The 15345-nt window shown below is 37.2% G+C and overlaps 1 protein-coding gene across 5 annotated transcripts in view; it reads left to right on the plus strand.

Moving 5' to 3' along the window:
- The window catches only part of STX17 (syntaxin 17), a 72990-nt gene that overhangs the window by 11884 nt on the left and 45761 nt on the right, over positions 1-15345 (plus strand). For all 5 annotated transcript variants that reach the window (XR_013388169.1, XR_013388168.1, XM_077912698.1 and 2 more), the window contains one exon: positions 1247-1312. Coding sequence is in view for 3 of the 5 variants with exons in the window: in XM_077912698.1 (XP_077768824.1) it covers positions 1247-1312 (66 nt within the window). In the remaining 2 variants the exon portion in view is untranslated. The remainder of the gene's footprint in view (positions 1-1246; positions 1313-15345) is intronic.

Below are 15345 nucleotides of genomic sequence, written 5' to 3' on the forward strand. Positions count from 1 at the left end.
ACGATTTGGAGGTGGTGGTGGAACAGGCAGACAGAGAAGGAGGAGCAGGCTTCTTGCTGAGCAGAGAGCCTGACATGGGGCTCAATCCCAGGACCTCGGGATCATGACCTGAGCCAAAGGCAGAGGCTGAACCAACTGAGCCACTCAGGTGCCCCTGAACAGAGTTTTCTTTCTTTTTTTTTTCTTTCAGATTTTATTTATTTATTCATGAGAGACAGAGAGAGAGACATAGACAAGGGAGAAGCAGGCTCCCTGTGGGGAGCCTGATGGGGGACTCAATCCCAGGATCATGACCTAAGCCAAAGGCAGATACTCAACCACTGAGCCACCCAGGGGGCCCCAGAATTTCTTTCAAAGAGATTTTAAAAATAAGAAAAAAAATTTTTTTGAAAAGATTTGATTTATTTTGGGGGGGAAGGGCAGAGGGAGAGAGTCTTAAGCAGACTCCACTCTCAGTGTGGAGCCTGATGTGGGGCTTGATCCAATGACCCTGATATCATGGCTGAAATCAAGAGTTGGATACTTAACCAACTGAGCCACCCAGGTGCCCCTGTATGGCACATTTTCATGTATCTGTCCTTTCACAGTATTTCTAGGTTGATTTTTTAAAATATATAATATGTGATGTTTGATGTTGATGTTTATATTCTGTTTAAGTGTTGTGCTGTGATGTTACCACATTTTGCTATAGTTCCTGTCAAATGAATTTTCCATTATCATGCTTATAAAGTTTCTTGGTTGAAACTCTGAAAGCTAAACAGTGCTTTGGTAAAAACTGAAACATGTATATTAGATGTTCATTCTCATTTTTTGTACTTTCTAGTCTACAGTATCAATGTTACTTTTTCTCAAAGTCAGATTTAGTTTTTAGTACTTGACATTCTCATTGACAAACTTAAATTTCTTCATATATAGTAAGAATACCTCATGATATACTGAATTTTTAAATTTTTCATATTTGTTTACATTCTCATTTTTTTCATCTCCAAAGAATTTGCAAGACAAAGTATACCATCTTTTTTCAGTAAAATAAATTATTTTTATTTCCTTTACCATTTGCCAGAATTTTGTCTGTAATGTTTTTTAAAATTTCCTACTTGTCGTTGGACAGTTAATTGTCACTATTAAGTCAATAACTTTTATCTGGTATATTTAAGTTTGGTTAGGTGAGTGGAGATTTTTGTGGTAACTAGAAGTAATAAGTTTAGTAATTTAAAAAAACTGTAATTTTGTCTTTTTGATATAGTATCAAAGGTGCAGAATATGGGACAAGTTGCATGAAGAACATATCAATGCAGGGCGTACAGTTCAGGTAAGACTATTACATTGTTATGCCACTGGCTTTCTGTTTATTTGTAGTTAATTTTTTCCTAAATGCTCCACATCTCTGCTCCATGCTATCAGTAATAATTTTCATATGCTCAAATATACTACTATCCATTCTTTATCCTGAAGACTCCTTCCTGGAGCCCTCTTCCCAATCCCAATCTGGACTTGCTTTCTAGGCTTCTTGCACAGCTGCTGTTCTCGGACTTCCTTAGCTACTCTTCTTTGTTGGGTCCCTGTTTTCCTGGATATCGTGCCCTTAATTATTTTTGGTTCACTTCATTGTTTTGTTGGAGTACATCTTTTAGTAGATCTCTAAATAAGGGAACCTGGGAGGTAAATATTTAAGTTATTATGAATCTGAAAAATACCTTTTTTCTCCCCTCATACATGATTGCTAAAACAGTAGGTATAGAATTCTAGTTGGAATTCTTTCAAATTTGAAAGTTCTCTAGTTTAGTGTTGCCCTTAATAAATCTGATGTCTGCTATCCCAAATTTTGTATGAGATCCTTTTTTTTTTTCTCTTTGGGAGCTTTTGTAATCTGTTTAATCCTGGTGTTCTCAAATTTGATGATATGCTTTGTGTTGGACTCTTTCAATCTAAAAACTTAAGTTCTGTACTAGTTCTGGGAAATTTTGTTTATTTAGTTATTAAAGATGTAGTTATTTATTTTAGAGAGATTGCACATGTGCTAGCGAGGGGACGGGCAGGAGGGGAAGAGAGAATCCGTAAGCAGACCACTGCTGAATATGGAGCCTGATGTGGGGCTCGATCCCAGGACTCTGAGATCATGACCTGAGCTGAAATCAAGAATCAGATTTTTAACCAACCGAGCCACTCAGTGGGAGGTTTAAATTATTTGATAATTGATTCCTCTGTTTTCTTTTTGCTCTATTTTTTTTTTAATCTTTAATTGCAAGAATCAGCAAATGATGGCATTTTCCTTGAAGGAGGTTCATTCTGGTTTAGTTTTCTAAAGAAGAATCCTCATTCTCCTAGGGCGAGTGGATACTTATTTTTCAGTTATAAAAGCAGACTAAGTGAAGGCTGTTCAGTAGAGGCTTTCACATAAATCTCTTTTAGCCCTGTGCCTGGTTTCTGAATCTATGGTTTGTTTCTCCAAAGAATGCATCTCTGGTCTTCTTGCATTTCAAAAAGGCTTCTATAGCTGCGGTATAGTGAATAGATTAGGATAGAGTGAAATGAATGCAAGAGATTGTTCAGGAGAGATTACAAAGATATTGGAGATGGAAAAAAACAGATTGACTTGAGGTCTAGTAGAAATTAGACTTGCCTCTCCATATATGTATTTTACTGCTTGCTAACTAGATTATAGACCTGAAGATCAGGGATTGTGTCTTTGCTATTTGTGTATCCCACAGTACCTGTTGTTCAGCAAGATTGTTTATTGAATGTTATTAAGCATGTAAATGTCAATGAGATTATTATAACTAGGATTTCTTACTTCTTCACTGTTCAATATGTCAGTAAAAATCACTTACTTTCTTGAGACAGTGCTTATGGTCAAAGTGTTTGTTTACTGATTAAAGTATATATATATTTACATTATTGATCTCCATCTGGCACAAAAGATTTATGTATACTACTAGAAGAGATTGAAACTGTTTTTAGGTGTTTACTTAGTTTTATTCATATATTCCCTGAATTATGTGTGTAGGCTAGGTCTTTGCTAATTTGTGTAAAACTTAGTTTTGAACAGTTTCGTGAACAGTTACAATAGGTTTTCTAGATTTATTATTAGAGATATGTAATAAGAACTATCTTATAAAGGGCTAATATCAGGGGCAGCCCCAGTGGCTTAGCGGTTTAGCACCACCTTCAGCCCAGGGCCTGATCCTGGAGAACTGGGATTGAGTCCCACGTCAGGCTCCCTGCATGAAGCCTGCTTCTCTCTCTGCCTCTCTCTCTCTCTCTGTCTCTAATAAATAAATAAAATCTTTCTAAAAAATAAAATAAAGGGCTAATATCCAAGATCTATAAAGAACTTAGTAAACTCAACATCCAAGAAACAAACAATTCAATCATGAAATGGGCAAAAAACATGAACAGAAATTTCATCAAAGAAGACATACAAAAAAAAAAAAAAGAAGACATACATCATATATATGGCCAACAAGCACATGAGAAAATGGTCTGCATTGCTTGCTATCAGGGAAAGACAAATCAAAACACAATGAGATACCACCTCACACCAGTGAGAATGGTGAAAATTAACAAGACGGGAAATAACTAATGTTGGAGAGGATGTGGAGAAAGGGGAACCAACCCTCTTGCACTGTTGGTGGGAATGTGAACTGGTACAGCCACTCTGGAAAACTGTGTGGAGGGTTACTCAAAGAGTTAAAAATAGAGCCACCCTATGACCCAGCAATTCACTACTGGGTATTTATACCAAAGATACAGATACAGTGAAAAGCTGGGACATCTGCATCCCAATGTTTATAGCAAGTGTCCACAATAGCCAAACTGTGGAAGGAGCCTTGATGGCCATCGACAGATGAACGGATAAAGAAGATGTGTGTATATATTTATACACACACACACACACACACACACACACACAATGGAATATTACTAAGCCATTAGAAACAACGGATACCCACCATTTGCTTCAACATGGATGGAACTGGAGGGTATTATGCTGAGTGAAGTAAGTCAGTCGGAGAAGTATAATCATTATATGCTTTCACTCATACGGGGTATAAGAAATAGTGAAAGGGATTATGGGGGAAAGGAGGGAAAATGAGTGGGAAAAATTAGAGAGGGTGACAAAACATGAGTCTCCTAACTCTGGGAAATGAACAAGGGGTAGTGAGTGGAAGAGGGGGTGGAAAGGGGGATGGGATGACTGGGTGACGGGCACTGAAGGGGGCACTTGACAGGATGAGCACTGGGTGTTATATGTTGGCAAATCAAACTTCAATAAAAAAAATATATAGAAGAAAAAAACTATCTTTTCACTTTATAGCATCTTTGTTGAAAGGAGTTTTTAATTTAAACATAGTCTAATTTGTCAATCTTTTGTTTTATGGTCATGCTTTGGATGTCATATTCAAGGAATGCTCCCTATCCTAAGATCAAGAAGATATTTTCCTATATTTTTTATTGAATGTTTTAAATGTTTTGTTTTAAACAGTTAAGTCTTTAGTCCATCTGAAATTGATTAGATTTCAGATGAAGTAGATACAAATAAAATTTCCTTTATTCCATTCAGAAAACCAGTTGTCTCTTACTATTAACTGATTTCTACAATGCTATTTACATATCACAATTCCATATCTCTGAGGCTGTCTCTGGTCTTTCTATTCCACTAGTCAGTTTGTCTATTTCTCCATCAAGTTCCACGCTATCTTAAGACAGCCTTATGATAAAGCTTGATATCTGGTAGCACAGTGCTTCCATCTTATTCTTCCTTTCCAGAAGTGTTTTGGCTATACTTGGCTCTTTACTCTTCCATATGAAATTTGGATCCGCTTGTCAAAGTCCATATAGTCTTGTTGGGAATTGTATTGGATTTATACATGTATTTAGAGAAAATCGACATGTTTACATTGTCCAGTTTTCCTACCTATGAATATGGAATATTCTTTTGTCTTTTTTAATATTCTGCATACCGATTGTGGTAGATTTTTAAAGATACCTACAAAGTATTTCCATCCTAATTGGTATTCTACAGTATGACCTTACTACTTCCCCACCAACAGGTAGAGCATGATTCCCTTCCTGTTGAATCTGGGTTGAAGCAGAAATAATACTGCCTGATTTCTGAGGCCAAGTCAGAAAGGTCAGATAGCCACTGGTTTTCTGAGCATGCTTGATCTGGGGGAACTTTGCCATCATGTGAAATGTCCAACTATTCTGAGACCCCTTTGTGGAAAATAGCCACAGCCACAACTGAGATCTCAGGAACTTGCAGCCTCAAGTGCTAGCCACATGAGTGAGTCATCTCAGACATCTAGTGTAGGTGAGCTTTCAGATGACTGTAGCCTCAGTGGGTGCCTGACTCAACCACATGGGAGACCCCAAGTGAGGATGTCTTTAGTACATGAACTACACAATCATTAGCAAAATCAAATGGTTTTAGTCCCTTCAGTTGTGGAGGAATTTGTTATGCAGCAACAAATGACTGTATGTAATGATTACTGTTATTTTATTCATCTATTTTATTTATCTGGTGTTAAGTACTTTACAGTTTTATGGGGTGTGTGTGTTTGGTAGAGGTGCTAAATGTTTTTTAAATTATGCTTTCTAACTTGATGGTGTATATAGAAATACAGCTAATATTTATGCATAGACCTGTGACTGATTAAATTCTCTTGTTATTTTGGATAATTGGTCTAAATCCCTTTGGACTTTTTATTTATAGTTTTTTAAAAAGATTTTATTTATTCATGAGAGATAGAAGCAGAGTCATAGGCAGAGGGAAAAGCAGGCTCCCCACAGGGAGGCCAGTGTGGGATTCCAGGACCCTGGGATCACGACCTGAGCCAAAAGATGATCAACCATTGAGCCACCTAGGTGCCCCTATTTGTAGGTTTTTTTGAGTAATATGTTTCTTCTCTTATAAGATCATCCATTTTTCCTGATTTCTTTCTTGTTTTGATTGTTTGTGGGTTTTTTTTTTTTTTTTTCCCCAATCTGGCTTTTTAGTTTTTGGAAGAAACGATTATAAACAAGCTTGTTCAAATTTATCCTTTTTAAAAAAAAAAAAATTATTTCTTTAAAGAGTGAGTGTGTGTGCATTTGTGAAGAGGGGGGCAGACAGAGGGAGACAGAGAAAGAATCCTCAAGCAGACTCACCACTAAACCCAGATGTGGGACTATATCCCAGGACGCTGAGATCATGACCTGAGCCAAAATCGAGTCGGACGCTTAACCAGCTGAGTCATGCAGGTACCCCACTGTTCAAGTTTGTCTTTTAAAAAAAGATCTCAGGGGCGCCTGGGGTGGCTCAATGGTTGAGCATCTACCTTCGGCTCAGGTCGTGATCCTGGGGTCCCGGAATCGAGTCCCAAATCGGGCTTCCTGCATGGAGTCTGCTTCTCCCTCTGCCTGTGTCTCTGCCTCTCTCTCTCTGTGTCTCTCATGAATAAATAAATAAAATCTTTGATTAAAAAAAAAATCTCATAAATGGCAACTGCTCCCTCTGCAAAAATATTTTAGATACTATTTATATATAATCTTTTCTCAGAAAGTAAAGTCTTATTCTACTGTATTCCAGGATGATTGTAAGGATTGTTAATCATGTGTGCAAAGTGCTTACACAGCCTTGTCATGCAGTAGGTATCCAGTAAATAAGAGGAATTGGAATAAGCTTGATTTCATACTTTTCACTTTCAACTACTAGATCAAGCTAAGCAAAAGTGTTGGGTTTTTGATAGTTTAACCTAAAACACATTGTAATCACATCACTTTTGCCTATTTTGGTTGGCTTATCATACAAAAGTACAAAGTGTACATTTAGAAAAGCTTAGTTTTCCCTGCCCTTCTTCCCAGGTACTTAACATATAATAATAATAATAGCTGATAATAGAGGATTATACAAAATATATTACAATTTTTGCTTTGAAGAAACTTATCTATATGGGAATTCATAAAAAGTTAAATAAAATATTTAAATAATAGTTTAAGGCTTTAGTAAAAGAAGTAAGTCAATATGTGATTGTCAAATATAGAGACCAGTAGGTGATATAGTACTAGCTAGCTAGATACTGGATAAGGGAAAGTGTTACCTTCATTTTATATTTAAAAGAAAGCTGAAAAACAGAGAAACTTAATGGACTAACTGCACAAGACCTTAATAAGTGATAGTACAGGAATCTAATCTGGAATTAATATTAACTTAGGTGAATAGAAAGGGAGCACTGCACTTAATACCTATATATTAGATCCTCATTAGATACATGTTGAGTAAATTAATGGAGACCTTTTTTTCCTTTGAGTTTTACTGCTTTTGGTAGTTCAGTTAATATTTTTTAAGAATATGTATGTTCTTTTGGGTGCCTTTAGATATTGAAATTAGTGTAAAGTTGTTATACTACTAACAATACCGTAGTGTAGTTAGGTAATATAAGAACAGTCCAGATATATTGTAATTAAGCAGTTATGACTCTGGAGCCTTTAATAATAAATGACATGTCTAGAATGTGTTTACTCTAAGTTGTTTAAATGTTTACCGTGGACTTGTGCTCTGTATTTGTAAGGAAATCAGATTATTATGATACCAAATGTTTTTAGCTGTACACAATTTGCTCACAAAATTACATGTTGTAAAAACACATTAGGAATCCTTAAATCAATATTTAACAAAAGCAAATATATGCATAGCCACTCTTTTAATCATTAAATACATAATTAGCCATTTTTCAGAATTTCAATTAACTCAGAATAATTACTTTCTGCAATCATCAGTATAGATAAGTATATGTTTAAACATATCTTTTAATCTTTAGACAGAAACTTCAGAATATTTCTGAAAGGAGGGGGGAAAGCTATAGCTAGTTATTAAATTTAGTTATAGAACTAAAGAGAGAGATATGTGACCTTCATTTTACTGAAAGTTTGGCCATAGTTTGCAGTTTACTACTTGCATACTGCAAGCTTGTTAATTGCTGAGTTAGTATACTTTCTTGTTTTTAAATTTACTTCAATAACTGTAGACCCATTTATCTAACTTGTGGATATTGCTGTATATTTTTAAAACTTGGCATATTAGCCTCTCTGACCTGATTATTAAAAGAACAGAAACAGTTGCGCATTTGCTGTGTTCTAGATACTATTTTAGACCCTGGAAATATAGCTGTGAGCAAAACAAGAAAATTCTTGTTGTCATTGAACTTATATTCTGGGGATGGTAAGTGGAAAAAGCAGAAAAGATAATTTTTTAATATTTAGATGGTTATAAGTGCCATGAAATAGAATTTAAAGAGATTAAAGGGAACAAAAAAAAATCACAGAAAGTGATGAATATTCTTATATCCGTGGTGGTTGTGAAAGGTTTCTGATGACATTTGAGTGGAGACTTAAAGGAAGTTAAGGCATAAAGTTTGGATACTAGGGAATCAAGTGGGAAGACAGGTGAGAGGATGCAGTGGCATATTCAAGAGGTAGAAAGGATGTCAGCAAGGAGAAGAATATAGGAGATAAGGTAAGGGAGATCGCCTGGGTCTGATGATGGAAGGCCTTGCAGGATGTGGTCATTTGAAGTTGGGTAGAGAGCCTTTGGAAGGACCTGAGCAGATGATGACCTGATACAACTTTAAAAGATCATCTTGAGGGAGGCAAGATGGCAGAAGAGACCTCATATCATCTGGTTCCTTGAATTTAGATAACTATCAAATCATTCTGAACACATATGAATTCAATCTGAGGTATATAAGGAAGAATTGATAGAATTCTACAAATGGAAAAACTACTTTTTCCTGGGTAAGAGGTGCAGAGAAATGAGTCTGAGGGGATATATTGGAAGATAATCGGCAGGGGGAGGGAGCCTCTGTAAGCAGGTTACTGGAAAGTGATATAGCCCCAGAGCGTAGTATTGGAACCTTTAGAAATCTCCTACAGGGAGAGACATCCCTGCCTGAAAAGTGCTCAGGTGGTGAATCAGGGCAGAATCCTAGGTAGGACAGTGTGGCCTCAGGATCCCCAGGGTCACAGGAAGACTGTGGGTGTCTAAGCTGACAGAGTTCCCAAGCATTGGAGCAGGGAAACCACTGAGGGTCAGCAAGCCCAGGGGGAGGCTCTTAGGTCACCAGAAACTGCAGACTGCAGCATGATTGGGCAACAGCTCTCTGCAGGGGCCCTGGGAAGAGCAGAACTGTGGTGACCCTCTGCCTTCCACCAGGAGGATCCAGGCAGGCACGTACCACAGGAGTCTGCAGAGTTTGGCACACAAAAGTGAAGACCTCTTATCCTTGAGGGTTTACTGAAGAGAGGAGACTGGTATCTCTCAGTTCTGGGACTAGAGATCAGGGCATGACCATTTTTATTTTGATCCTCTAAAGAGATGGGGAACAAAAGCCACATAAAGCACCCCGTAGCTGCTCACAATGAGCCTGGCCCTCTAGCAAGGGGCCATGCAACTCTGCCCAGGCAAAGACACCTGAGAATCAGTGTAGCAGGGCCCTCCCCCAGAAGACCAGCTGAAACAACAGGCAAACACCAAGTTTACAGAGCACACAGGATGTAAAACTCCAGGACTAGGGGAAAATAATATATAGAATTCGAGGTTTTTTTTTTCTCATGATTCATTTCTCTTTCAGTTTAAAATTTTCCTTTTTTTCTCCCTTTTCAACTAGTTTCTTATTTTTTCAGCTCTTTGTTTTTAAGTCTTTAAATTTCCATTAAATCTTTACATTTACATTTTATAGATATATTCTTCATTTTGGGCTTCTTTTCACTGTATTCAATTTAATTTTTGTATGTATATAAGTTTTGCTTTCTTTACAATTTTAGGATTTAGTGTCTTTTAATAAACAGACCAAAATACCCAGGACCAAGTGGATCACCCTGTTTTGTCCACTTGGGAGATTATATTCTTTCCCTCCTTTTATTCTTTCTTTTTCTTTCCTTTTTGATTTCTGACCTCTTTGGATTTGTCTAGTGTATATTTCATTTGGGTTGTGGTTGATATTTTTCATCTTGTTCCCTCATTCATTCTTTGAGCAAAATGACTAGAAGAAGGAATTCACAACAGAAGAAAGAACTAGAGGTAATACTTTCTGCTATAGAGGTAATACTTTCTGCTAATCAATATGGATATAAGTAAGATATCAGAGCTGGAATTCAGGATAACAATGGTAAAGTTACTAGCTGGGCTTGAAAAAACCTTAAAAGACACTAGAGAATTTCTTAGTGCAGATATGAAATCTAATCAGGCCAATATTAAAAATTCTCTAATTGCAAAAATAAATTCTCTAATTGCGATGCAGTCTATATTGGATGCTCTAACAGCTAGGGTAAATGAGACAGAAGAGAGAGTAAGTGACATAGAGGACAAGTTGATGGAAAGGAAGGAAGCTGAGGAAAAAAAGAAACAACTAATGGGCAATGAGGGGAGATTTCAAGAAATCAGCAATGTCATAAAATGAAACAATATTAGAATTATTGGTGTCTCCAAGGATAAATAAAGAGAGGGGGTGCTTAGGAGATATATTTGAGTAAATCATAGCTGAGAACTTCCGTAGTCTGGGAAAGAAACCAGCATTCAAGTCTAAGAAATCAGAAAGGACCCCTCCCAAAATCAATAAAAATAGATCAACACCTTGACAATAGTGAAGTTTGCAAGTTACAGAGAGATAAAATCCTGAAAGCAGCTCGATACAAGAGGTTCTTAACCTACAGTGGTTGAAACATTAGGCTTGCAACAGATCTATCCATAGAAGATCTGGCAGGCCAGAAAGGGCTGGTGTGATACATTCAGGGTACTAAATGAGAAAAACATACAGATAAGAATACTTTATCCAGTAAGGCTGTCATTCAGAATGGAAGGAGAGATAAAGAGCTTCCAGGACAGACAGCAACTGAAAGAATTTGTGACTACTAAACCAACCCTGCAAGAAATATTAAGGGGGGGGCGGTCCTGTAAGCAAAGAGAGAGCCCAAAAGTAACATAGACTAGAAAGAAACAATCTTTAGAAACAGGGACTTTACAAGTAATACAGTGGCACTAAATTCTTATCTTTCAGGAGTTACTCTGAATATAAATGGGCTAAATGCTCCAATCAAAGACATAGGGATCAGATTGGATAAAAAAGCAAGACCCATCCATATGCTGTCTATATGAGACTAATTTTAGACTTAAACATACTTCCAGATTGAAGGTCAGGGTAGATATCAATTTATCATGCTAATGGATCTCAAAAGAAAGCTGGGGTAAGGATGCCTGGGTGGCTCAGCAGTTGAGCATCTGCTTTTGGCTCAGGGAGTGATCCCAGTCCAAGGATTGAGTCTTCCATCAGACTCCCTGTGAGGAGGCTTCTTCTCTCTCTGCCTATGTCTCTGCCTCTCTGTGTCTTTAATGAATACATTTTTTAAAAAATCTTTAAAAAAGAAAGAAAGCTGGGGTAGGAGTCCTCATATCAGAAGAATTGGATTTTAAACCAAAGACTGTAGAAAGGGATAAAGAGGGACACAATATCATATTTAAAGGGTCTATCCAACAAGAAGATCTAACAATTATAAATATTTATGCTCCTAACTTGGGAGCAGCCAATTAATAACCAAATTAACAAAACACATTGATAAAAATACAGTAATAGTAGAGGACTTCAACACCCCACTAACAGCTATGGACAGATTATCCAAGCAGATCAACAAGGAAACAGGGCTTGGAATGACACATTGGACCGGATGGACTTCACAGATTTATACAGAGCTCACATCCTAAAGCAACAGAATACACATTCTTCTTGATTGCACAAGGAAAATTCTCCAGAACAGATCACATACTTGGTCACAAATCAGGTCTCAACTAATAGCAAAATATTGGGATTATTCCATGTGTATTTTCAGCCCACGAGGCTTTGAAACTTTAACTCAATCACAAGAGGAAGTTTGGAAGGAACTCAAACACTTGGAGGTTAAAAAGCATGCTGAAGAGTGAATGGGGTTGGAGCACCTGGGTGGTTTTCATTTGGTTGAGCGTCTGCCTCATGGCTCAGGTCATGATCACAGAGTCCCAGGATTGAACCCCACATTAGGCTCCCTGCTCAGCTGGGAGTCTGCTGCTCCCTCTTCCTCTTTTTCTTCCCTGGCTTATGTGCTTGCTTTCTCTCATAAATAAATAAATAAATAAATAAATAAATAAATAAATAAATAAGAATTAATGAATCAAATGGGAAATTAAAGAATTTTTTTAAATGCATGGAAACAAATGAAAATGAAAATACAACTCTTCAAAACCTTTGTGACACAGCAAAGGCAGTCCTAAGAGAGAAGTACGTAGCAATAAGTCTCTCTCAAAAAATTAGAAGTCTCAAATACACAAACGAACCTTACACTTGAAGGAGCTGGAGAACGAACAACAAAGCCTAAACTAAGTAGAAGAAGAGAAATAATGATTAAAGCAGAACTCAATGAAATAGAAACCAGAAGAACAGTAGAACAGATCAAAGAAACTAGAAGCTGGTTCTTTGAAAGAATTAGTAAGATAGACCTCTTGCCAGACTTATCAAAAAGGAAAAAGAGAAAGGACCCAAATTAATAAAATCATGAATGAAAGAGGAGAGATCATGACCAACACCAAGGAAAACAATTTTAAGAACATATTGTGAACAATTATATACCAGCAAATTAAGCAATCTGAAAGAAATGGATGCATTCCTGGAAACTTATATAAACTACCAAAACTGAAATAGGAAGAAATAGAAAACCTGAACAGACCCATCCATAACCAGTGATGAAATAGAAACAATAATCAAAAATATCCCCAACAAACAAGAGTCCAGGGCCAGATGGCTTCCCAGGGGAATTCTACCAAACATTTAAGAAAGAACTAGTACCTATTTTCCTGAAGCTGTTTCAAAGAGTAGAAATGGAAGGAAAGCTTCCATCCTTGTTCTATGAGGCTAGCATTACCTCGATCCCAAAACCAGACAAAGACCTCATCAAAAAAAGGAGAATTACAGACCAATATCCCTGATGAACATGAATGCCAAAATTGTCACCAAGATACTAGCCAATAGGATCCAAGAGCATATTAAAAGGATTATTCACCAGGACCAAGTGGGATTTATTCCTAGGCTTCAAGATTGGTTCAACATTGCAAATCAATCACTGTGATACATCACATTAATAAAAGAAAGGACAAGAGCTATATGATCCCCTCAATTGATACAGAAAAAGCATTTGACAAAATATAGCATCCTTTCTGAATGAAAACTTTCCACAGTGTAGTGGGATAGAGGGAACATACCTCAACATCATAAGAGCTATCTACAAAAAGCCCACAGCAAACATCATTCTCAATGGGGAAAAACTGAGAGCTTTTCCCCTAAGGTCAGGAACACAAAAGGGATGCCCACTGTCGTTCAACATGATGCTAGAAATCCTAGCAATCAGACAACAAAAAAATAAAATAAATAAAAAGCATTCAAATTGGCAAAGAAGTCATCAAACTCTTACTCTTCACAGATGACATGGTAGTTTATATGGAAAACCCAAAAGGCTCTACCCCAAAATTGCTAGAACTCATACAGGAATTCAGCAATGTGGTAGGATACAAAATCAATGCACAGAAATCAATTGCATTTCTATACACTGAGACTGAAGAAAGAGAAATTAAAGAATCAATCTCATTTGTGGTTGCACCCAAACCATAAGATACCTAGAAATAAATCTGACCAAAGAAGTAAAGGATCTAAAGGATCTGTACTCTAAAATTACAGAAGAACACTTAATGAAAGAAATTGAAGGAAGACACAAAGAAATGGAAAAAACATTCCATGCTTATGGATTAGAAGAATAAATATTGTCAAAATGTCTATGTTATCCAGAGCAATCTACACATTCAGTGCAATCCCTATCAAAATAGCATCTACATTTTTCACAGGGCTGGAACAAATAATCCTAAAATTTGTATGGAACCAGGGAAGACCCCAAATAGCTAGACAAATGTTGAAAAAGAAAACCAAAGCTGGTGACATCACAATGCTTGACTTCAAGCTCTGTTACAAAGCTGTGATCATCAAGACAGTATGGTACTGACAAAAAACAGACATATAGATCAATAGATCAGACTAGAGAACCCAGAAATGGACCCTGAACTCTATGTTCAACTAATCCTTGACAAAGCAGGAAAGAATATCCAATGGAAAAAGGACAGTCTCTTCAATGAATGGTGCTGGGAAAATTGGACAGCCATATGCAGAAGAATGAAGCTGGACCATTTTTTCTCACCATACACAAAGATAAACTCAAAATGGGTGAAAGACCTAAATGTGAGACATGAATCCATCAAAATCCTGAGGAGAACCTGTTCGACCTCAGCCACAGCAACTTCTTGCTGAACACATCTCCAAAAGCAAGGGAAACAAAAGCAAAAATGAACTATTGGGACTTCAGCAAGATAAAATGCTTCTACACAGCCAAGGAAACGGTCAACAAAACTAAAGGTCAATCTATGGAATGGGAGAATATGTTAGCAAATGACATATAAGATAAAGGGCCAGTATCCAAGACCTATAAAGAACATACCAACTTGGGATGCTTGGGTGGCTCAGCAGTTGGGCACCTACATTCAGCTCAGGTTGTGATCCCAGAATCTGGGATCGAGTCCCACATGGGGCTCCCTGTGAGGAGCCTGCTTCTCCTTCTGCCTATGTCTGTGCCTCTCTCTGTCTCTCATAAATAAATAAATCTTTTTTTTTTTTAAAGAACGTACCGACTGAACACCCCCAGAAACAAACAGCCCAGTCAGTAAATGGGCAAAAGATATGAACAGACATTATTTTAAAGAATGCATACAAATGGCCAACAGACACATGAAAAGAAAAAATGCTGAACATCACTTGGCATCAGGAAAATACAAATAAAAACCACAATGAGGTACCACCTTATGCCAGTCAAAATGGCTAAAATTAACAAGACAGGAAACAATAAATGTTGGTAAGGATGTGGAGAACGGGGACTCTCCTTACACTGTAGGTGGGAATACAAACTGGTGCAGGTACTCTGGAAAACAGTATGGAAGTTCCTCAAAAAGTTGAAAATAGAACTACCCTGTGACCCAGCAAGTGTACTACTGGGTGTTTACCCCAAAGATTCAAATGTAGTTTGAAGGGGCACCTGCACCCCAGTGTTTATAGTAGCAATGTTCACCATAGCCAAACTGTGGAATGAGCCAAAATGTCCATTGACAGATGAATGGATAAAGATGTGGTATGTATGTATACACACACACACACACACACACACACAGTGGACTATTACTCAGCCATCAGAAAGGGTGAATACCTACCAATTATATCGACCTGGTTGGAACTGGGGGGTATTATG

The sequence above is a fragment of the Canis aureus genome, chromosome 10 (assembly GCF_053574225.1).
Source record: "Canis aureus isolate CA01 chromosome 10, VMU_Caureus_v.1.0, whole genome shotgun sequence".
In the NCBI taxonomy this organism is placed as follows: Eukaryota; Metazoa; Chordata; class Mammalia; order Carnivora; family Canidae; genus Canis; species Canis aureus.